This window comes from Anser anser (assembly GCF_964211835.1).
Source record: "Anser anser genome assembly, chromosome: 3".
NCBI lineage: Eukaryota > Metazoa > Chordata > Aves > Anseriformes > Anatidae > Anser > Anser anser.
The window spans coordinates 105,115,400-105,139,491 of record NC_139722.1 but is presented as its reverse complement, the minus strand read 5'-3'; the positions used below and the strand labels follow the sequence as shown (position 1 = coordinate 105,139,491).

Here is a 24,092-nt window from a genome sequence, read left to right as displayed (position 1 = left end):
TGGCTAATGAGGTGCACTATCAGGCACAGCAAGCTGGCAAGGCTAATCAGCTGCGATTAGAGGGCGTATTTTTCTGTGTATGAACAGATTTTGTATATAAGCAATGATGTCAGGAAATTTGAGAGAACCCATTTTTGCCTCATTCAAAGGCTGCAGACAACAAATGGTAGATTTGGGTGACAGCCATTCCATATTTAAAATGCGTGTCACTATTTAAACAGATGGGTTATCTTGACTTCATGTTATAGCAGGATCCCTTTCCTTAGACACAACTTTTTTTTTTTTTTTAAATGGGAGGGACCCATTTAACCATATTGTCACTGAAGAAAGATTCAGACCACCCTGAGCATATGTCAGCAAAACACAATATCTTACAGTGTCTCCCTCCTTTTCTTTTCCTATGACACATGTTGGAACCGAAAAAAAACATGGTGTCTTCAGTAAGGAGCAGAATGTGCATAGGGCACTGACAGTGCAAACCAGTGCTGGAGAAAAAAAAAAAAATCCACCTCTAAGTAGTAAATCCACCTCTATCTCCACACTGGAGATAGTTTTGAGAATATAAAAAATGCAGTGTCTAGGTTGGCCAAACGAGAACAGCATATTGCATTCCACAGTCCTAGGTTCTTGCTTTACTTTACGAGAAGGGACCATATGATAGAGAATGGTGGAAGTGACATCAAATGGGTCACACAGCAAAATGAACCAAAGACTCTTGCTTTAAAAACAGAAGGAATCTGTATAATGGATAGTAACATGTAATTCATTACAGCTTACTTCTCTCATACTTGATCTTACACCTAGATGTGGGATGACAAGACCTTCTGAATGCTTAGAAGGAAATCTGTAAAGATAAACATTCTTTTATATTGCCTAATTATTATACAAAGTGCAGTCCCATGGGATCGAACCAGCTGATTATGTCTGCATCAGCAAGAGAGCATGTAGTACTCTAACCTTCAAATGAAGCAGCCTACAACATGTGGCAGTATACCCAGGCCATCACAGATGGTGGGATTTCTGGGTGTGGTTAGCTTGTGTTAGCAGAGTTTTGTGAAAAGTTGAGCTTTCCATCTTTGAATATTAATAATAATAAAGCATATTTTGTTTTGTCTTCACATGATTTATATTCTTCTTATTAAATTACCAGGAATGTAACTCACTGCTCTAAATTACATAGTGTAAAATATACCGATGTACCATAATAGGTTTCTTAATAGCCCAACAGCCAGCTGTAGGATTTTATCTCTGGGTCAGGTATATTGGAGATGGCTATCGGACTGACTTATAGGATCCACACTACAGCAGGCCTGCAGAGAGGAGCTGAATACAGGCTGTGGGTCCAGACTCTGGAAAACCTAGAACTCATATTGCAACTTGACATTTTCCTAAGGCTATACTGGGGTCTTTCCTGCCCCTTCAGCAGCTCAGAATCAGGAAGATCTCAAGTTAATGGGCCTAAGGCCTGTAATTGCTGCCTCCTTTCTCCAGGCTGTGAATTATCTACTATAGCCTTAAGAGGTGCAGAAAAGAATGTCACTCAGTTAATGACATTAGCCATTTATTATCTATACAGACTTTAAAAGTCTGTTAGGTCTTTTATAGGACTTAAATAGACAGGTTCTTCCAGCAGGAGCCTCATTTTACCTGTGGTTCATATTGTGTAGCAAAAATCAGCCTATTTTTACAATAAAATTTTGGCAATTTCTCAACCTGAGTTATTAAAGAAATGACAATGTTGTAAGTTTATTGCCTCTTCTCTTTTGGGCTATACTTTATATCTCTATTTACTGAATGCTGGTCCTGAAAAATTTCATTCACCTCAGGCAACTCATTTTTGATAGCTGAGTAAAATATCATTAATGCTTTTTTCATTACCATCAATCCTTGTGGTAATAGGCACTCAGGTAGACCTTGAGGGTAGCCTCGCCTAACCATTTTCTCAAAACTGCTTTGCAGTAGACTTCTGTTAGAGACTGATATCTACTCCGAATATTAAAGTTCTTTTTCAATAAAGAGAAAAAAAAATCAGAAGTAGCCAGTAAGTTTTAACTGAAATTTGTCCAAAGCCTTCACTGGAATTTTCTGCTTTGAAATCCATGGCACCATCATTGATTTCAATAGGGAATGTTGCATTAAAAATACACTAGATAGTCATTGATTCAAAGTGACAGTTCTGCTAATAAATTGGTGCATATAATGGCTTGATGTTACCATTCAGATGTAGTGGGCTATTTTTTGTTGTTTTTGTTGTTTCCCAGCAAAAGTAAAGAAGAAAAAAAGAGGTAAAAATCAGATTAAGTCGTATTGAGTTGTATCTGATCATCTCCCTTTAAGGATGACTCCACAGAGGGATTTAAGCATTATCACCCTCAGTAACAAAGCCTAAAATTTAGGTGTCTGGCTTCCAAAATCAATTCTACAGTGGTGATCTAGGCTTACAGGTTCAACTTACTATACCTAGATTCAAAACAGTCAGGGTGCTGAGCAGAGCTTGACGCAAGCTTTTTCTTTTCTCTTTTCTCCTTCCTTGCCTTGCCTTGCCCTGCTTTGCCTTGCCTTGCCTTTTCTTGCCTTGCTTTGCCTTCCCTTGCCTTTTTCATCAAAAAGTTGCATCTAGTAGTCAACAAATCTGAAACTGGAAAGGCTGGAAATCATAGAATCAGGGAGAAGTAAAACCCATGTATAGCTGACTAAATTTCTGAATATAACATCATATATGCCTAGCATGTATCCACAGCATGGGAAAGTTTCAGTGCAAAGACACAGTATGAGAATAAGAGATGGTTTGCTTACCTGTACGTGTTGGTTGCTGGTACTCTCCAGATCTGAATGCCTTGGAGAATCCCTTCAGCTCCTACGACCACACTGAGGTTGGAGTTCCTGTAGGCATTATTGCATTGGCTCTGTGTGGGGCCATAGGGTCCACTGGCACCACATGTTGTGAATAGCCAGTGATCTGAAATGAGGACAAGCATGCTCTGAACACCCAAAACCAAAGTAGCTGTTCTGCTCTTTATTCACTTTCTGTTGTTGCTGGATCAAGAGAAGAACCTGGTCCTTGAGGTTCTAGCCAGAACAAATATTCATTCACAGAACTCTTTCAAATGACTCATAACACTGTGCAGTTTGGTATTTGACAGCTTTTCAGCAACAGCTCCTCAAAATTACTACAACCTTGAGCATGGCTTTACTTTTTCTATTTTTTTTCTAAGTTACTTTTTCTACTTTTTTCAAGTTGGAATGACATTGCTGACTTCTGGGATAAGTCGACAGGCTGAATCTTTCTTCCCCCCCAGTAAGGACACCTATTGGGTGAGATTCAAACTCCCAGTTATACTGAGTGCTTCCCTGGGAAACCTAACGTTCACTATAGAGTTGTTTCATAAGTTAGCACATGTGTAGTTGGTTGTATTTGTCACATTCTTGGTATTTGCACATGCTTTGCAGACAGAGTATTTATCACCAGCAACCCAAAAGAACCTGTACTCCTTTTGCTTCAATAAACTATGCCAGTCATGTACTAGACTGATAGTGTGTTGCGCTATTTGTGCATCTGTGATCGTGATAATTCAATATAACTACTGCAAATGCACCCAAAGTGCTGCACTATTGTGTTATTTGTGCATCCGCCGTGATCATGATAATTTAATATATTGAATGTGACTGGACTTACAGTGCCAAATTGGGCATCAGTCAGAATCTAAGACAAGCTGCCCCCAGCCCCTCTGATATTTGAGGACAAGCTGGAATTCAAGGGGGTTTAGGTCCTGCCAAACTTCCTTACCCTTTAACACAACACTAGCCCCATGCAAATATGTTTTTAGAACAAGGCTTTGCTGATTTCTGCCTCACCAATCTGAATTTTTAATTTGAGCACATGATGCTGAAATGTCATGCCTTTTCCAAAAGATTCACTATTAGGGCCAGCACAGTTACAAGACCACAATGCTCTTATAAAACCCACCCTAGTATGTTTGCTAGTAAATCAGGAAATATTTCCTAGGTAATCAAAGCTAACATATAGATGGAAAATAAGTAGACTAAGCATTTTTGGTGCTCTTTAAATGTGATCGCTCATCCATACTTGTTAACAAGCTAATACACAGTACCCAATGAACTCCGTTATTGGAATTCATCCTACTGACATAGAACATGTTAGTAGAATAAACTGCCATTAAAGACAAAAGACACATCTAAAAAAAGATATTTCTACAAATGGTGTCAGGTCAGCCAGTCCTCTTTTTGGTATCATTAAAGGGTAGTAATTTTCCCCCCAACTTCCTCTAATGCAAAACAACATATGCAGACTCCTTCGGTACTATCTAGCTCAGACAATGAGAAGATTAGCTGGATCTGCTTCTTGGCATTTGGAGCTATTGTCTAAGCAGATCTGGTCTAGAAATGATGGTCAAAATATTTTTGGACAAGAGAAGTAAGCAGTTCTACCATTATTGTTGCTGGAGTAGCTTACCTGCCAGAAATAAAGGCAATACATTAGTTTAGCCATGCACAAGTTTTCACAAACTAATCCTTAAGATGGGCTAAATTCATTCTTATTAAAAAGTTCAGTGCACGAAATGGATCAAACAATTTGGCAGGACTGTAAGAAATAAAGTGGCTGGTACTTCTGAAAACCCTTCATAACAGAGTCTTGGCTGTTTCAGAAGCAATGCAAAACTACTTTAGGAAAGCTTCCTAATCAAAGTACTGCTGAGAGAATAAGCTCTTCTGTCTTATTGCAGAATCTACATCATCCCTCCTCCACACCCTCCTGTAAGGACCTTCTAGGGACTTCGCTACTGTTGCTTGTTTTATACGAATACTTACACACTTATTTTACTATTTCTCAAATTCTTCAGCAATGGGTGGCTGTATAAAGTCTTAAAATTTGTAGACAGCAAAAGGAAGAATTCCCCTTTCCTCCTCTGAGACAAATGCATCCTTCACTCCTTCCCCCCAAAAACGTGAACAACAGGTATGAGGGAAAAGCACCTAAAAAGGAAAGTAGTTCCTAAGGTTCCAATGTAAAATGCTTCAGTAGCTCACATCCTGAAAAACTTACAGTCTTATACCAGAAGTTACATACGTTTATTATTTTTCTGGCAAAAACAAAAAACAAAGAAAACCAAAGCAAAATTTCACACGAAATGGAAGATGAGACTCATTCTGTCAGCTATCACAGTGATTTAACACTGTAGCATCCCAGTGGGCTAAGCCATCTGCACTGAAACATATGTTTAGTAATGCAGACAGGTAAATGTCTTCACTTGGAACAATAAGAAGCCATTTGGATGTCTCTGGTGAAGCATCAAAAATACTCCCAAGGGTAGAAGCAGATGACCTTCAAGGGTACAATACATCCAAAACTTGAGAGAATCAAAATGGAAAACTGAAAGTGATAAAACCTAGCACAGACCATAGCTTGTGCACACTGCTGCTATAGTTAAGCTTTGCATTTATGATTTACTCCAGTTAAATAAACCTCATTCCTTAAGTGTCTGCTCACCTGGAAGAATTACCTCTAGACTATCACACATGCAACACAGAGCATGGCTGTACCTGAAACTGGCAGCTGTTGACTCTCACTGGGTTCCAGGTACAGGGGATCAATAAACTGTGTCTTATTCCAAAACGCTATTTAATGACCCCTTGTTTTGTTAAACAGCCCAACGTCCTGTCAGAATAGAAGATAAGTGCCCTCATGCTGTAAACATTATGTCTCCAGACTTTGAACTGAGAAGCGTTGGTACTTTCCAGTTCTTCAGCAGACTAAAGGATGCTTACTTCCAGTGCAGAGGCAGTATCAGGGTAAGACCAAATAAATTTAAGATTAGTGAATGTGCATCTAAGCTCTTAGAACCTGACTTTTAAAGCAGAGTATGACAGGTCTAAAGAATCAAAAGCCACAGATATATTATGCATGTATGACATGACATAAGGAACCCGGAGATGACTGAGTACAGAAGGTACTACCTTAGATTTCAAAAGTGGTCCTGTTGTGTTTGCACAGTGGTATAAGCAAGGTTATATCTAAAGCCTCCCTTGTTCTGCAGCTGCCTTAGTCAGTGCTAGCAAACATACTTAATTGCTCAGTTCAGGTAGATGGTGGACGGGAAGGGATGAATTCATGTTCCAGAAGCAGTAGAGCTGGGCAGTGACATTCTCATAAAACATGGCAGGAGGAAGTCTGGCCCAAGTGAAGTCCATAGGCAGCTGATTTCAAAGAGCAAGGATTTCAGTAAAAGACAACAGACAGGTGTTGCATGAGCTCCTCATTTGTCACTGCTGCACTGACTTGCAGACAGTAGTCTTCCTCCCATTTATATTCACTTCCATATTTTTATACCAAAAGCTATTCCAACACATAGCAGTTTTGTTGCTGAATTTAATGGGACAGAATATGGCACGAGAAGATGTTGCCCCTCATTTCAACATGATCAGGACATATAGGTCTCAGTTACTGTTTTGGATACAGACTAAATCCTCACACTTTCCTCCCTCTTCTCTCTTAAGTTTCACAAAACCAATCCTCAATCTGCAGATACAACAGTAGCCAAAGGTCTTAAACCACTAACCTAGTATTAAAACAGACTCAAAGTAATCCCTACCTTAGATAACCCACCATTTCTTTTTTTAAGGTAAGAATAGACATTCATTCATCCCCTGTAAAGTCCTGGTTTTCCCTGATTCTAGAAATGACTGCAGCACATCTCATGAGCTCAAAGACAGCATTTACATGGGTTGCTGCCTGACACAGCAGTTTACAGTAATTCAATTTGTAGCATTATTTTAATCTCCAAAGACTAAAGAAGCAGCCCTGAAGTGAAACTCCTTAAGCAGCTAGGTGAGAAACACTGATGCCCAACCGCGATCTGCTGCATGCTGCATGGCATGCCTCTTCTTTGTTCTGCAGCGTGTGACAAGGTAACACTGCTGGCACTTCACACACACCTGACAGCAAAAAAAGCAGGATTCCCCAGTCTAAATCTTCCCCAACAACTAGCACATTTTGGAATGTTGCCCAACTTCATGCAAGTCACAGATGGCTGATTTCCAGAAGCAGCTGGGCATTCCCATAATGAAAACTACCAAGCAGCCAAATGCAGGGTCCCTAATATGTTCTGACTTTGGCAGTTGGAAGATACTAGCTGGGCTTAAGAACTGGAAATTCCTTTTTGGGATGTGGGGAAGAAAATAAATGAACATTGCTCTGAGATCAGGGTATTAAATTTCAGTGAATAATTTATACATCAGTTCATCTGACAGAATGCCTACTTCCACAATAAACTTGACAAAAGCACTATTTGGTCTGCTGTCTGTTCACCCACACATCTGCCCTCCTCAAGCTCCCCGGCAGTCTTCCCACCATACCACTAAGGTCCCAGGAAAAACATTGTGTAGGAAATGCTATTTGGGGTCCATTTAAATAGATTTTTAAAAATTTCTTCTTCCCACTTTTTATTCACAAATCAGATTTACTGATATATTAACACAGATACACACACACTGGTGCTTATTTTCTTCAGCAGATCAAGAATTCTTGTTTTCACACAGCTTGGCTAGATACATAAAATGCTCAGCAATTAACAGCACTGGAATTTAGATGCAGCAAAGAGGAGCGATGCCCTGCTTCTGCAAAGAAAAAGAACAAAACCCCATAAGACTTAAAATGACTAATTTATTTGAGGTTCTGACACAACTTGAAGCCCAAGGTAGTACTGCTGCAAATAATAAAAAACAACGAAGGGAAAACAGTGGCACAAAGCCTAAAGTACATTTGTACTGCTAACGCAGAAAACAATTTCCCTGTCACATACAGCATATAAACTCCATATCACCAAACAGCTACAGGCCTTTTAGCTACACTTCAAGGGCCTATAGGTATTAACTGGCATTTCTTAAATTAAGTTGGTTTGAACCAAGTTTCAACTTGTTCCAAGCCAAAGCTTTACTGTGATTTGAGAAAATCACAAACTAAGCACTGAGGTGCTGGAATTACTTTGGACTCTAGAGTAATGCACTAATGAAAGCATTGGTGCTTTCCGTGTGTAGGCACTGTGTAAACCATGTGTAGGCACTGTGTGGAATGCACTGCCACAACCTCTCTTCAGGCCAAGATGCTATCTTTACTTCCGCCAGATTAAAAATAAATAAATAAATTAATAAGGGTTATACGGCCTAACACTTTCAGGGGCACAGAAACCCCAGTTACTAAAATTATGGAAGCAACTAATCCCATTAATTGTCCCTCAGAGACTTCAGTATACTTCTTCCTCTAAGGCAGCTGTGAGTGAACATCATGCCACGAACGAGCAGAACACTTGCTTCATCTACGTGTAAAAACATTCACAAACTCCCTTGCAATATGTGGGCAATATGGCAAGTTAGAGGCTGACAGAATACTATGCATCTTAACCTTCGATAGCATTTGGCTGCCATTAGCATCGTGATATGTGTGGTAGGATGTACCTTTGATTCAGTGCATGAACAATCTCAGTTATGCACTGCCAGTAATTCCAGACTTGGTCTGTGCTAGAAGTCTGTAGACAAACTACACTGCAAGCATATGTAACAAACATGTTTAGTGCTGTGAGGAAAGAAAGACCATTAAATTCTGCTTCAGGTTCTATCGTTTAATGGTGTCCTGTGAGCACTAATCTGAGATCACTATCTTTCCCAGGATTAAGTTTGCCAGACATTAACAGAACTGGGTAGGTTTGAAAGATGATGGCGATTGCAGAACTAAGTTTTGCTCACAGATACAGTCTCTGACTAGTTAAATGTGTCTACACAATAATGGTAAAGGGATGTACTATGTATGAGAATATCACACTATATATTAGGTAGAAATTAGTGAGTCTTGCTAACAGTGCTGTAAACAGTTACACAGGTATGACTAGACTAAGAGGAGGTTGTTTTTTTCAGTTATTTATGGAGTTACTACCTCTACCCTGTCTTTCCATTCTGTAAATGGAGAAGGCAATGGAAGATGTGGACATATTTTTCAGTTAAACAGGAACAGCATCTGCGCTAATGATGAATGTATGCCTCATTTGTCCTGAGTGTCATTTCAAAGAAATACTCAGAGCTTCTTTCTTGTCTGTATAGATTAATGGAACACCGTCTGGGCATCCATTGAGGAAATTATCTATGGTCAGTATAACAGGACAAGGGGTGACTTTGAACAGCGATGAGAATGGCTTGTTTCTTGCTACACTCTGGAACCAGAAACTAACAAAGCAGCATGAAGAAAAATATTTTTTTTTTCTCTTTTATATTTCATGTATATATATATAGTTTTCTTTAAAGGCTGCTTAGTGAGAGATGCTACTAACTTTTTGGATTTTTTTTCTGTTCAGAGTTGCAAAAGGTGATAGAAACGCATGTTGGATAACAGAGGCCATATCAGGAGGAGGTGGCAAAATCATTTCAAAATCTTTCCTGAGATTTATAGCAGTTTCTGCACAATTTAAACTGTTGCATTTTAAAGAGTAGTGGCAGCTTTCAATTTTAAGTTTAAAATGTGTTAACTACCCTGTTTATTTCAATTGTATGATTAACTCTGGAAAGCAGTAATTCCAATTTAACCGTTCCATGTTGGTTCTCAGTATTGTACCTCTGCTATTTTTAATCCTCTACAGAAAGCAAGTGTAAACTCTGCAATAAAGAAATTCATGACTACATAATCTGAAATCCCTCTATCCATCTTCAAACATTTTCTATCACTATTCAGAATGCTACTTTTGTTGGAGAGGAGGGTACTGAGCTGTTTGTTCACTGTGTTAATTGATGCTTAAAACAAAAATACAATTCTGCAGATACCTTTATTGCATTATGCCAACAGTTCAGTTAGTATAATTGCACGCAAAGAACAACCAAATGTAATTTTCTTTTACTTAATACTTGCTCTGCTGTTCCTTTCAGCTACTTCATCTGATTAACTAATGTGACTCAGAGTTCTTCCGAGAAACAGCTATGTAAGTACTTGTAACAGGACTCTCCCTGACAGAAAAGAAAATCCGTGCAGCCACTAGGTGCTGTGGGGAAAAGACTGGAGCTGAAGAAAAATTGTAATCCAGTCCAGAAAATGATTTGATGACAGTTTCCATGCAAGAAAGCAGGGTCACACAATGGCAGACTGGATGGCACAAAACATCACAATATTTGAGGGGGAAAAGCTTAACATTTTTGTTCGCTTTACAACGCACCATTTTTGTACTGTATGACCTGATAGAAGTAAGTTGTCAGTGGGATTGATGAGAAGCTGAAACATCAAAAAAGAGGCTATCCTCATGGTATTTACAGCCTACTCAAAAGCAAAAGAAAGCTTTAATTAAAGCTTGAATGCTCTGTTTCTTGTCTCCTTTTGCTTACTGAAAATCCTACTTTTTCTCTTCCCAATTTCCATGATTGTCATTCGTTTTCCTAGAGTTCCTCACTAGTGATCTCTGTCTATGCCTGAATTTCCCATATTATGGCCTTGTCTATAGAAGGAAATTGCATTGGTTTGATTTAAATTGGCTTTTTAATTGGTAGTTGAATTCCATGTAGAGAGATGCTATGGTCTGAGCAGCTTTCAGTTTTACTTAAACTAATACCCAACTGATATTAAAACTAACCTGAAGTAAGCTTGGTTTCCATCGAAATAAACACCACAAAACCTTTTGTACAGATCTAACTATTTCAATCAAAAATCCTAGTTACACTAAAGTTGCTTCAATCTTCTGGCATAAGAGGGCTTTCTTGCAACTTTTTTGCAGGCTTCTTCCAGAATCAAGTTTCACCTGCAACATTTCAGCAAGAAGCTGGCATTCCAGTGAGTGACATGTAAATTAATTGAAAAGGAAAGCCTTTGCATTGCTCTGTGGCCATCTATCTCATGGCCACCTTGCACTGCAAGTGACTGGGCAAAGTAAAACCTGCAGGGATTTTTTTTTTTGTGTGTGTGTCAGTACTGGTCATCATCAAGAAACTTGAGAGAGTAACACCATCATGCTATGTAGAGAATAAGACCATAACTGGGGTCTTATTCTTCACGTAGTGTGTTCATCAGCCTGTGTGTTACACACAATAGTGTTTAATAGATCTCTGGAAACTTCAGGATCTTTTAGGGTGTGGCTGTGTTGTATGTTTCAAACCTTTTGCTGGACTCTTGTGTACAAGTCCTGGAGGAATGCCAAGCCATTGTGAGCAATGGTAGGGCTGAAGCAATTCACTGGGTACGGGCCTGAGAACAGAGAGGACAGGGACACTGGTGGTGATGACTGTTCAACACTTCTGCTGAAACTGGATTTCTAGGGCAAAACCAGCAGGTGCATGTAAGAGGTTGTTCTCAGTTACAAAGGAGCAAATCCAGCCCCTTACCCTTGAAAGCAATGGAACTTATTTGGATATACTGTCAGGTAAATAAAGTGGTACCTGTCTTTCAGATCATACTTCCTGCTGTGCAGGCTGAGCAGGCTCAGAGACCTGGGGAAGGCATTTTATTATCCTGTTGTCTCCTGAGCTATAGAAACAGCATTTTCTTTGTTTTAATATGATTTCTTAAGAAGGAAATACTACAGCCTGTGATCCATCACACAAGCCAAAGATCACATTAGCTGTAATTACTTTTGGCTGAGCTCATATCGGTCAATGCAGTCTTTGGGACTTCAGGGTGGTGCTGATCCTGTTATTTCACTAAAACAACAGTAAATATGGGGCCATGAAAGCAACGGCCTTGACAGACTCAGCCTGAGGTTTCTTAAATGCATTATAGGATGTAGAAAGTAACAAAATTAAATCTGGGTAAAATGCATAGCCCAGGGACCAAACAAGCATCTGCACTGTTTACTGAGAGCAGGGACTGAGAAACACAAAGGAAAAAGGTGATTTGGTATTGTGGAGACACTCAGAAACATAATGACTTCCCATTGCAAGAAGCTGCAGCACAAGTTTGCTGATGTATGCCCTGCCTGCACCAAAAGGGCACAAACGGCAAAAAACTGCTGTAGGACTGATTTCAAACCCCAAGGGCTATGGACAATTTTTGACAGACACTTGAACAGGATGGAGGATCAAATGCAGAAATTAGGCAAGATGGCTTCAATATCACAGGAATTGCCTTGAACCTTCACCCAGAGTTCAATACAGATGATTTCTATTGCTCAAAGTACCTCAGTGACCTTTTCTTCTACCTCCATAGAATTTGACTCCCATTATTTCTACTTTTCAATCATTTCTTTAAATTGCATTCTCCAGATAGAACAGGGAATAGAAGAGCTAGATGTGTCCCATCATATCAGGCCTAGTGAGAAAAAGGAGGCAACAAAATTCTGAAAGAAGCCTATGGCCATACGATTTCTGGCCTAACACCTACACACTCATTTTAGATTAATTTTGTGTCCAAAGTTCAGGCCAATTTCCAATCTGATACTGGTATTTAATGGCTTTTATGTTACTAAAAGAGTAGGTACCCTGGATGGAAAACTGCAGCAGGCTTGGGCAACTACATTACCACATAAGCATGGATACTCCTATGGAAAATCCATAATCTACACTTGTGTGCGGATCCTACCTCAAGAAGACCTACCTAAGAAGAACACTGAAATCACTTGAAAAGTGGTTCCACTTAGGCAGGTAATGGAGGTACAGATATCACAGGAGACATTTCAAAGGATCCACTAGGGGGAGCGGTGCAACAGAATTGTGCTATACCTATAACCCAGAGGTCAATACATCAAAACCATCCTCTGCTTCAGGCTTCTGAGTCCCCACTTGGAGTACTGCAGACACGTCTGGGACCCCCAGCATAAGAAAGATGTGGAACTTTTAGAGTGGGACCACAGCAGGGCCATAAAGATGATCAGAGGGCTGGAGCACCTCCTATGAAGAAAGGCGCTCTCTAGCTGGGGATGTTCAGCTTAGAGAAGAGAAGGCTCAGAGGGAACATTATTGTAGCTTTTCAATACTTAAAGGGGGCTTAAAAAACAGATGGAGAGCAACTTTTTGCTAGGTCAGATAATGACAGGAGAAGGGGGAGTGGTTTTAAACTAAAAAAGGGGAGATTTAGATTAGATATTAGGAGGAAATTCTTTACTCGGAGGGTGGTGAGGTACTGGCACAGGTTGCCCGGAGAAGCTGTGGATGCCCCATCTCAGGAGGTGTTCAAAGCCAGGTTGGATGAGGCCCTGGGCAACCTGGTCTAGTGGGTGGCATCCCTGCCCATGGGAGGGGGGTTGGACCTAGATGGTCCTTAAGGTCCCTTCCAACCCAAGTCATTCTATGATTGTACGATTGTGTGACAGTATGATCCTATGATCTGCAAACAGAATTTAAGGGCCTTTTTGGAAAGTATATTTTTGTGACCTACGCAAGCTCATGCATTACACCTGTAACAGAGCTAGACACAATCTTGATAGCTAAATCATTGAATATCCTGAGTCAGAAGGCACCCACAAGGATCATCGAGTCCAACTGTTGGCTCCACACAGGACCACCCAAAATTCAAACCATATGTCTGAGAGCATTGTCCAAATGCTTCTTCAACTACAACAGGCTTGGTGTCGTGACCACTTCCCTGGGGAGCCTGTTCCTGTGCCTGACCACCCTCTCAGTGAAGAACCTTTTCCTAATATTCAGCCTGTACCTCCAACGCAATTTTGTGCTGTTCCCTGGGTCTCATCACTGGTCACCAGAGAGAAGAGATCAGTGCCTTCCTCTCTGCTCCCCCTCATGAGGAGGCTTTAGACCACAATTAGGTCTCCCCTCAGTCTCCTCTTCTCTAAGCTGAACAAATCAAGTGATTTCAACCACTCCACATACATCTTGCCCTCTAGACCTTTCACCTCCCTTGTTGCCCTCCTTCTTACATTGTGGGGTCCAAAACTGCACACAGTACTCAAGGTGAGGCTGCACCCATGCAGAGTAGAGTGGGACAATCCCTTCCCTTTGTCAGCTAGCAATGCCGTGCTTGAAGCACCCCAGCAGATGGTTGGCCCTTTTGGCTGCCAGGGCACGCTGTTGACTTACATTCAACTTGCTGTCAGCCAGAACCTCCAGATCCCTTTCCTTCTCATGGCTTCTCTCCAGCTCATCTTGTCCCCCAGTCTGTACATGTATCCAGGATTGCCTCATCCAGGGTGCAGAATCTGGCACTTGCTCTTGTTCAGTTTCATGTGGTTGGTGATTGTGCAGCCCTCTAATTTGTTAAGATCTCCTTGCAAGGCCTCTCTACCCCTGAGGGAGTCAGATCCTCCTAATTTAGTATCATTTGCAAATTTACTTAGTATACATTCAAGTCCTGCATCCAGATCATTTATGAAAACATTAAAGAGAACCCTAAAGCACAGCATCCACTCTCCCTATTTAATCCATCACTCCTGCACTTTTCTTGCTGCATGATGTTCAGAAGAGAAAATATCAACAAACTCTACTTGATGGCAACTCTTGGCCTACACTGCAGACATCAGCCTCCACCACCACAACTCACTTTACTAGAGCTCACTGGTTCAGGTACCAGCAGCTGCCCTGCTGAGGCTACTCCAGCTTTTCAAGCAGGCTTTGAAGACTGTGTTGAGCTTTTGATTGCACTGGCCAGACTGCTGCTGGTATCAGAGCTGACTTAACACGAGCTCATGTATTTCAATAGTACACTGCAGGTAGGAGAGTAAAGCATAACGTAGAGTAGAACAGATTTTAAAAAGTCTTTCTAAGATGGAAGAATGGGAGAGAAGGAAGAAGCATGAACAAATCCCTGGGCTTACTCACAAAGTAAAGGAGGCATATACCAACCACGCCCCTGTTCTCTAACTTAAGAGAGGTGGTATTTCAAATCAGCAGGCATCTATAGCCCTATGTGAGGAGGAACAGCTGCACGCAGTGCTAAGGGTGGCAGTTGTAGCAAATGCATGCTTCTCTCTTGTAGTCATCCTTCATTTCCATGGTCAGCCTTGCTCCTCTAGATAGGTCTGGAGTGCTCCCCCAGGTTAGCTGTGGCCACCTGAACTGAATCAGGAAGAAAAACTGGCAAGGAAGAGGGAAAAGGGGTAGACTGACATAGCAATGCTCCTGCTATGTGTAGCTCCTGAAACATATATTAGAATGTGTGGGCAAGCCTGGGAGAGGGAAGAGATAAATGCCTGGGAGACAGTGATGTGATGGGGAGGGAAAGGAAATCTTGCATCAATTTGTATCACACCACTACAACTAAGCTGGAAAGGGGAGCCAGGGCGAGAATCAAGTATACAAGACTGCCATTTCTGACAAAAATTATGTCTTTAAAATCAAGTCCCATGCTGTACTTTTTCAAATGGGGAATGAAGATATTACTGAAAAAAAAAGGAAAAATTTGAATTTTGTTATTTCAAACAAAGCTTATATTAACCACAGATGGGTGTTTAGGTTACCACATGCTGGACTCAGTTAATTTGGACACTTCGGTTTGATTCCTTCCAATTTTCAAATGATCATGAGATCAAATAAATCTGTCTTACAATTCAAAAGCAATCTTTACTTTAAGAAGAGCCTCACTCTGGTTCTTTTCTTTCACAAGCTTGCAATCAAAATCCAAGTAACAGTTAACAGCTAAAGGTAATTGTTTTCTACAGTATTTTGTTTGTTTGAAAGAGATTTAGGAAAAGATCTGAGGAAAGGCTTTGGTTAAAAAGAATAAAAAAGAATCATATTGCTTTTAGCCACATTCAGTTGAAATCTGTACTTGTTGGAAATCTCTGCTGTCTGAGAATGCTTCTCAGATCAGACAATTACCTGCTGGACCAGAAATGGGGGCAGTGCTGAGTTGGAGGTTTCCCAGAAGCTTTTGTTCCCATCCAAACTTATTCTTGCCACCTCTATTGGTAAGCAAATTGCTTGAGTCTGGGGTAGTACTTCGAGGTATCTTCTCTCCACTGACTAGAAAACAAGAAGTCACAGATTGATTATCACAGTGCTGAGTCAGCATGTAATAAAAAACTCAAGTTAATTAACAGCTGGAGGCTTCTCTGCTGAGAATTAGAGCCTGCAGACACAGGATACAATAATATTAAAAGGAAAGGACAGATTGACTTTCCATTGCTGTAATGGGAACTGTGACAAATGAAAAATAAACAGGAATGGGTGGTGGACAAAACAGCAAGTGAATGAAGACACAAAACAGAAGTACAGAACAATCTCTAGCAAGTGCTTTTTAGCACTTGCTTGTTTCTCTTTTAGTCAGTAAAAATATGTATATTCTTTCTGAAGTAGACTACTTTTAGATCTCTTTAGAATACTGGAACCTGAAACTGAAGTGCATGGTACTTATGCACAGAAACCAAGATGTATCACCGCATAAACGGAAACACTCACAGCCCCAGACAGCACAAACTAACAAAACACAAAGCAGATGAAACTTTCTGACTGCTGTTGGATGAGGAAGTGGCTCAGAGGTTTTCAATCTACTAAAGATGACAGAAGTTGTAGCTTCAAGCCTAGGAGATGAATGAACACAGTTAAGTTCCACCGTTCAACCCAAGGCAGAGGTTTCCTGTGTTCACAGCACCAATCCTCAAGTAAGTTGTTGGTCTGAGGTATAGAGTGACAGATCATTGAACACATTTACAAATTAAGCATTTCACTATGCATGAGATTATGAGCTAGACACAACTGTTCAATAAAAATCTAAATGGGGTGAATCTGGCAGCAGAGGTATAGACTGGGCATATTTTAAAGGCTGGTTGATCACAAAGTTTGGACCTAAATCCATATTTTTCCCGAAAGTAGGAGAGAGGAGAGATCCTAGTTTCTGATTCAGACTAAAAGGCATGTCAGCCCAAATAAAAAAACACCAACAACCTTGTTCTAATTCAAATGTAGCATTGTGCCCAATGTCATTGCAAAGTTAGTGTCAATCACAGACTGCCTGTCTTTTCCTAGCCAGAGTCCAACTGTCATTCATTTTGATAACTGTCACACAGCAAGCCAGGTCATGTGGAACTCTATAATCACAGACTGGCTTCTGCATCAGCCTGTGCAGGTAGGTGATGCTACTATCTTAGCTGGAAACTGACTCTCCCACACCATATGTCTTACTATTCATTTACTGCCAAACTCAGAACCCATTCACTAGTCAGTTCTTCTAATAAGATACGAATCTGAACAGTCTCCTTCATCTTAGCACAAGTATTTCAGAAACATACCTTTTTTCAAGAGTCTTTTGAAGAGAACAACATGCAATCCCCTCCCCACAGTTTCAACCCCTCTCCAAGTTTCAGTTGCATAGCAAATAAAAGACAAACCACTTGCAGATAAAAGGAAAACTTACTTGTTAAATAACAGTCCAGACTAAGGGAGACATTGTCAAAAGCAATAATGGCATCAGATCCTTCTTCCCATGAAGCGATGATCTGAAACCAAAACCTGCACAGATTGGAAGAACAGGGATTAAAGTCTGGTAAAGGGATAAAACAGAGCTATTCACAACTAAAGCAGTTTTAGAATGGAGAAATAAAAAAAAAAAAAAAAAAACAACTTTTCTTTCACATACAAAAATATTAAATTGACAGAGAAAGCATCCTCACCCCTGACAAGCAAAGAGGATCTTCAGAGGGGAGCTGCACATGAATATAGGCAGAAAAATGAATATGGCCCCTTGTCCTTCCAGGGGCTTACAATCTGAAGCAGGTGCCAGTACTTGTGCTGGGGGGTGACTTCTGGCACCAAAAATCAGACACCTAAGGTGATTTTATTCCCACAAGTGTTTTGCACCCTAAAGTGCTAAGAAAAGTACGTAGGCTGGAGGTTCTGAAGTCATTTAGGAGTTTTTAAAAAGAAGCTGGCAAAAGCTGAAAGCAATTCAGTAGGTATTTGGTACTGATCGAGGAAGACAAGGATATCTTACAGTCCTGGAAGTCCCCCCAAAAAAGCTACAAACAAGCAAACAAAACCACCACCACCAAAAAAACCACGAGAACTGTGTAGTCCATAGGAACAACAGAACTCTTTATCTCCTTGTTGAAGCTGTGCAGGTTTGCCTTAAAACACTTCCATATTCTCATCTGGCTTTTGCAGGGAGTAGGCTTTTGCCACTCTGATGTTACCAAAAGAAAGATCACTGTAAATTCACACGCAGTGGTTATTACAAGTCAACAGGTAGAGCAAAAATAATGTACAACCTAGTATTTCAAATCTGATAGTATACAGACCACAGCATTTTTTAGGGCATTCACGGATTTAGGTTTTCTCTTTGCTTAGTAAACGCATGTTCTCCTGATGCGTATCTGTCACAATTTGTAGGAGAACAATTTATAAAGCAACAGATCATGGCCTGGAAATCCGATATGATGCCAAAAGGTTGTATCAAAACTAGAAAAACATGAAGACAGCATATGATGCAAGCTGCAAGAGAATAAAAAATGTTATTTAAACCTTGTTCAGTTTTGTATCTTGATGTTTTACAGCACCTTAAGTTAGAGCTGTTTATGTGTTTCTTTAACGTACATAACTTGCTTATGGTTCCTACTCTAGATTTTGGATTTAAGATTTTAGCTAGAATGTGTATTCTTGCAGGTGTTTCAGTTTAGATGACAAGCTGATGAACAAAGTATTTTTGTGGAGCACTCCTATTTATTTTAAAAGGCTGTACAAATCCTGTTTCCTGCACTGCTGCAATAATCAAAATGCCAGCAGAATTTTCTTCTCACAGCTTGTAGTCCTTTATGTATGGCTTTTGGTCTAAAACATTTTCTCATCTTTTTGGCAGCTATAAGTATTCTTACATTAGTCTTGTTGCCTCCTACTGTTTTTAAAATCTACCTTTTACTTCACCAACAAACCAAGATCACAAAAGAATAACCAAGTGACACACCTGTCACAGAGAACTGGCCCTAGTACTGAGCCCTGGGTGACTCCAGTAGTGACTGGCCTCCAACTGGATTTAACTCCATTCACCACGACTCTTTGGGCTCAGCTATCCAGCCATTATTTAACCCAACGAAGTGTACACCAGTCCAAGCCATGAGCAGCCAGTTTCTTCAGGAGAATGCTCTGGGAAACAGTGTTAAAAGCCTTACTGAAGTCAAGGTAGACCACATCCACAGCCTTTCCCTCATCCACTAAGCGCGTCACTTTGTCATAGGAGATTGAGTTCGTCAAGCAGGACCTGCCTTTCATAAACCCATGCTGACTGGGCCAGATCACCTGCTTGCCCTACAAGTGCCGCGTGATGACACTCAAAATAATCTCCATGAGCTTCCCTGGCACTGAGGTCAAACTAACAGGCCTATAGTTTCCCGGGTCTACCCCCTGGCCCTTCTTGTAGATGGCTGTCACATTTGCTGGCTGCCAGTTGACTGGGACCTCCCCTGATAGCCAGGACTGATGATAAATGATGGAAAGCGGCTTGGCCAGCTCTTCTGCCAGATCTTGGTGAGTGGCTGCAAAATGGCAGCGATGCCCGATTTAAATGGCCCGCCGCTGACGCTGCTGGCTCCGCCCGCGCCTCATCAGCCTCCCTTACGAGGGCTGCCGGGCCCTGGCGGCTCCCTTGGCTGCCTCGAGTGGCCCCAGTGACGGAAAAAAAGCCCAACTGCCTCGATCCCTCCACTCCACCACAGAACGCGTCTGCCCCAAAGCCGATCTTGGCAAGAGATGGATAAAAAAGAAGAGATGGATACTTCTGTAAAGGCTACTGTGCATCTTTTTTTGTACTTGCAGGCAACTGAATACTTCTGAAAATATTTCTGGGCAATTTCCTGAGTAGAACATAAGCTTCATGCTGCAAGGTGTTAACCTTTGATGGTCATGTCCTACCTCTCCAGACAACAAAAGGTTGTTCTTACATGAATTATCAAACGGTCAGCCCCTCAGAGCAGGAAAGCGTGATACAAAACAGTATTTCTGTCATGGAGGAGAATGCCATCTATTTGCCCATACAAGAATGCAATAGGTTGCCTTTTACTTAAGCGAGAGCCTTGCCAGTTTCAACTGCAGGAACACTGGGACCAGCACGCATAAGAAGTTTCTTGAAGTTCACCAGGGATGAAAAAACTGATAGGAAAGACCCCAAAAGACAAGAATCATGTGAATGTCAAGCACTGTCAGGACCACCAATGCTGCTCTGGTTGCCTGTTAATCTGTGTTTCTTTTCCTTTTTCTTCCTTTTCCTTTTCCTTTCCCTTTTCTTTTTGTTCTTGTTTTAAACATTAATGCAGGTTCAGTACAAGCCTTCTCTTGAGACCAGAGTTTCTGCAACAAATAGTTCATCTTTTTCTCTTCTCCAATTTAATGCCGCTATTAATTTAGAAATATGATGTCTTTCAAATTCCACTGAAACATGATCATCAGTTAACCAACATTTCCATCATTAGCTTTGGTGGTTCTAGCTTAATGGGCTAATTAAGGGAAATTTAATCAAAACTGAAGATGGAAATGTCACACATCAGTGAGAAGGAAAAAAAAAAAACACATAGATGATCTCATTCCCTTCCCCTCCTTTTTCTTCCTTCTGTTTGATCCTATGCTTACTGAAATCAATGAACCAATTCCCACTGACTTTGCTAAAGCTGATACCAAAACATCAAAAAGCATATGCTACTGTGGTGACTTAGTGTAATGCTGTAGGTGACAAAATCTCACTGGTATTTTCACACAGCTCCAAGTGGGCTATGCTGACTATGCATCCAATACTTGAACTAGTACCTATACAGCACGTATACTGATCCACCACACCATATACACATACTCACTGTTAACACAGACGCTTTGGTGGATGGCAATGAAAGACCATTCCTGAAGGTAAATATACAGAAGCAGTAAAATTAGTGCTGGCAATCTTATCACTGCTTTGTTGTTTATTAAATTCCAGCAACATCCTCACATGGAATGCAATGTTATTCTGGATAACTCTGTGTTTGTAAGATAGATTTCTTCATAAGAATCAAAATATGCCTGCTATGAAGGGTTTTAATGACTTGGATATCAGAAAAAATGTTACTTGAGGACTGGTGGAAATTACTTTTTTTCCGTCTCTTCTTCTATCTTATTTGAATCCAGCAGCACAGATAGAAAAAAAAAGTTCTTTAGATGTCTGCCAATTGGGAAATACAAGTTATATCCAGCAGAACTGAGCATCAGCTGAGCTGTAAATGGAACTCATACAAAGACCCCTTTTAAGAATAAAAAATAAAAATTAAAAAATTAATAAACTGTTTGAAGCTTATGGGAAATGTGGTACCAGGTGGGCAAAAAAATAGAAATAAAAATTCAAATCTCCCCTTTGCGAACATCACCTCAGTTGTTTGAAGGATTCAAGTTTTACTTAAATTTAAAAAACACTCAAGGGTGACTACTGATCAAATACCTCAGAATCATGGATAAGAAGTGCCACCAAAAGCATAACAAATTGTTTTCCTTTGGTTTGTTTCTTTGGCCCAACCCACGAAATTAGAATACAGATGAACAGTTCTTTGAAAGGTAGGACCAAGCGTATTCCAATTAAGTTAAATCTGACACAGAAACAGGACAATAGTGAACCTTCTGGACTGTAGTCCTCTCCAGTCCTCATGATCTTTGAATCCTGGGTTTTATTTCAGGATGATCAGTATTTGAGCTTAAGGACATCATCTTGGGTTTTCTGTTCAGTTCAGGTTTTCTTTTTCCTTACTTACATTTTCCTTGATCCTAACAGAAGACTGTTAGCCCCCAAAATATCTGGGGCTTATCTAAAAGGGAAATATAGAACCAAAAGTATGAAAATACATCTGTAATTATTTTGGTATAGCCTCCATGAAGACAAACTGTTTTGCTTATGTCACCTATCTTTAGGTGTTCATTTTACACAGAAATGTTAGGTTTTGGGTGTATTATGTCCTTTCCTATGTGGGCAGAAATAAAAAGCATTCTCCTTGAATGGAGTACCTCAGAAAGCTCATTTTATGTGAATTCTCTGCAGCTCCCTCCCTTCAGTAGCAACTCTGAATTCCACCTAATTTTGTCCCTAGTTCATATGGACAGTTCAGGTTTCCATTATCCAGACCCAGGCAGCTGTCTTCATGCTATTATTTTGGAAAGGTTCATAATAATTATTTTTTTCTTTTTATCATAAAGACAAGGATTATTGAACAAGATTGAATATTCATCTCCCCTGTAGTCAATCTCCCATGAAGTGACACAATCACATTGTACCTGTATGTACAGATGCCATTCTATAACTTGTAATGTTTTGCCTCTGATGGAACTGATTTCTCTTTCTACCTAGCTAAAATAATTGTGGCTGAACTTGCTTGAGATTGAGGTACTTACGGAAGAGAGTTTCAGGTCACTAACCCTTATTACATTCAGGTTCCCACTAACTTCCCTGTTAAGAATGATGCATTGTTAGCTCACCTCACAAATGACGTACTATTTGGGATAGAAGACATATTTAGGTGGAATGAAATTATTTGGAGAACTACAGGCATATTAACCAAACTCAGTTACAGTGACAGAATTGCCATGTAGGAAGTTACTTACTAGCCAGTAATAAAGGTTGTGTTTCAAAGGTGTTATTAAGGGCAACCATGCAGAATATATACTTGTACAAAATCTATCACAGGTACACTGCACACACCATCACCGAAACCCACTTTTTCAGATTAACAGAACAGCCATCACCAGAATAATTCTATTTCAGAAGGAGAACAGTATCAGACATAGTTAATGCTACAAAGCAGCAGGAATTTGGGGTTTTATAATCATGGCAGAGCCTTTGAGATGACAGGTCCACTGAGGCCTGATGGGACCCACCTGTCTTCATGGGGGAAACATTTCTTAGCTCATAAACTGGTGAGACCGATTGAGAGGGCTTTAAACTAAGATTAATGTGGGATGGGGGATACCATTAGCAGTACTGAGGTTAAGCCAAGGGGTGGCACTGTCTGAGGGTGGCAAGGCTAATGGGAGCACCTATGCTACTCCAGGGAGCACTGTGGGTTCAGGAGCACATGAAATGCTTGTATACCAATGCATGCGGTGTGGGGAACAAATGGGACAAACTGGAACCTTTGGTCCTTTCCCAGAGCTATGATATCATTCGTATTTGTGAGACTTGGTGGGATGAGTCCCGTGACAGGATTGCTGGGAAGGAGGGCTATCGGCTGTTCAGGAGGGTTATGCAGGGCAGGCGAGGTAGAGGTGTTGTACTATATGTAAGGGAGAGATTAAACTGTACAGCCCTTGCCATTAGGGATAACATGGAATCACCTGGAATGTTCTAAGAGTGTGTTTCTGCCAAAATATAATCCACCCCCCAACAGCTTTCTTAAACATTTGAGGTGTCTGTTTCTAAAGATAGAAGTGGTCTGATTTCTTGAAAATCGTCCTTCCTTGAAGGGCAATAAGCCAAACACAAAAATTATGGCTAAGCAGCTTTTGAACAAGCATGCTTTTGAGCAGCCTTAGGGCATATTATCTTGTTATTAATAACGCTTTCAATTCAGCTTCCCAATCAAATTGGATGACGCTTTAATTTTGTGTGGAACTGGTACATTAGTGTGCTTTATTCAAGAGCTTTACTTCTGTAGGATGATTTAAGATTTCTGCTCCTCCTTTAGGAATATTTGTAATACCCTGCTCCTTCCGTCTAACGCACACCCTCATAGCTACAGACATGGGAACCAATTAGAAAAAGACAAACAGCAAGCTTTCAGCAGCACCATCATGGAATTCACATCAATTAAATAATTCTAACAGTTCAATAAAACTATCTGTCATTTATCTCCAAAGATAAATGCAATAGCATAAATGCAATACTGTAGTCTCCCCAGTACCACTTCAGTGTATCACTTCCATAGCGTTCCTAAGTTGTACATCACTCTGGATTTCCTAAGAAGCAGACTTCAAGATGGTGAGAAAGATGCTTGCAGTATTTTCAAGTCTCCCAGGAAGGACTGGTTTCAACTAAATCGGTCTTTATAAAAATCTTCAAAACAGTGAAATTTCTGTTAATATATAAGGATTAAAAACTTCTCAAGAGACACTAAAACTTCAAAGTTGTCTTTGTTAAGTTTTAACCTCCAACAAACCCTTCTCTCAGTGAATGAACCCATCTGTCTTTCTCTGTAAGTAATGGGGAAATAAGGATGTCAAAACCTTAT

General features: G+C 40.4%; 1 protein-coding gene across 9 annotated transcripts in view; it reads right to left on the bottom strand.

Annotated features, from left to right (window-relative positions):
- The window catches only part of ALK (ALK receptor tyrosine kinase), a 305,848-nt gene that overhangs the window by 28,280 nt on the left and 253,476 nt on the right, over positions 1-24,092 (bottom strand). For all 9 annotated transcript variants that reach the window (XR_014581118.1, XM_083827801.1, XM_083827805.1 and 6 more), the window contains 3 exons: positions 17,285-17,379; positions 15,751-15,894; positions 2,797-2,959 (listed from right to left, as the gene is read on the bottom strand). Coding sequence is in view for 8 of the 9 variants with exons in the window: in XM_083827801.1 (XP_083683927.1) it covers positions 2,797-2,959; positions 15,751-15,894; positions 17,285-17,379 (402 nt within the window). In the remaining variant the exon portion in view is untranslated. The remainder of the gene's footprint in view (positions 1-2,796; positions 2,960-15,750; positions 15,895-17,284; positions 17,380-24,092) is intronic.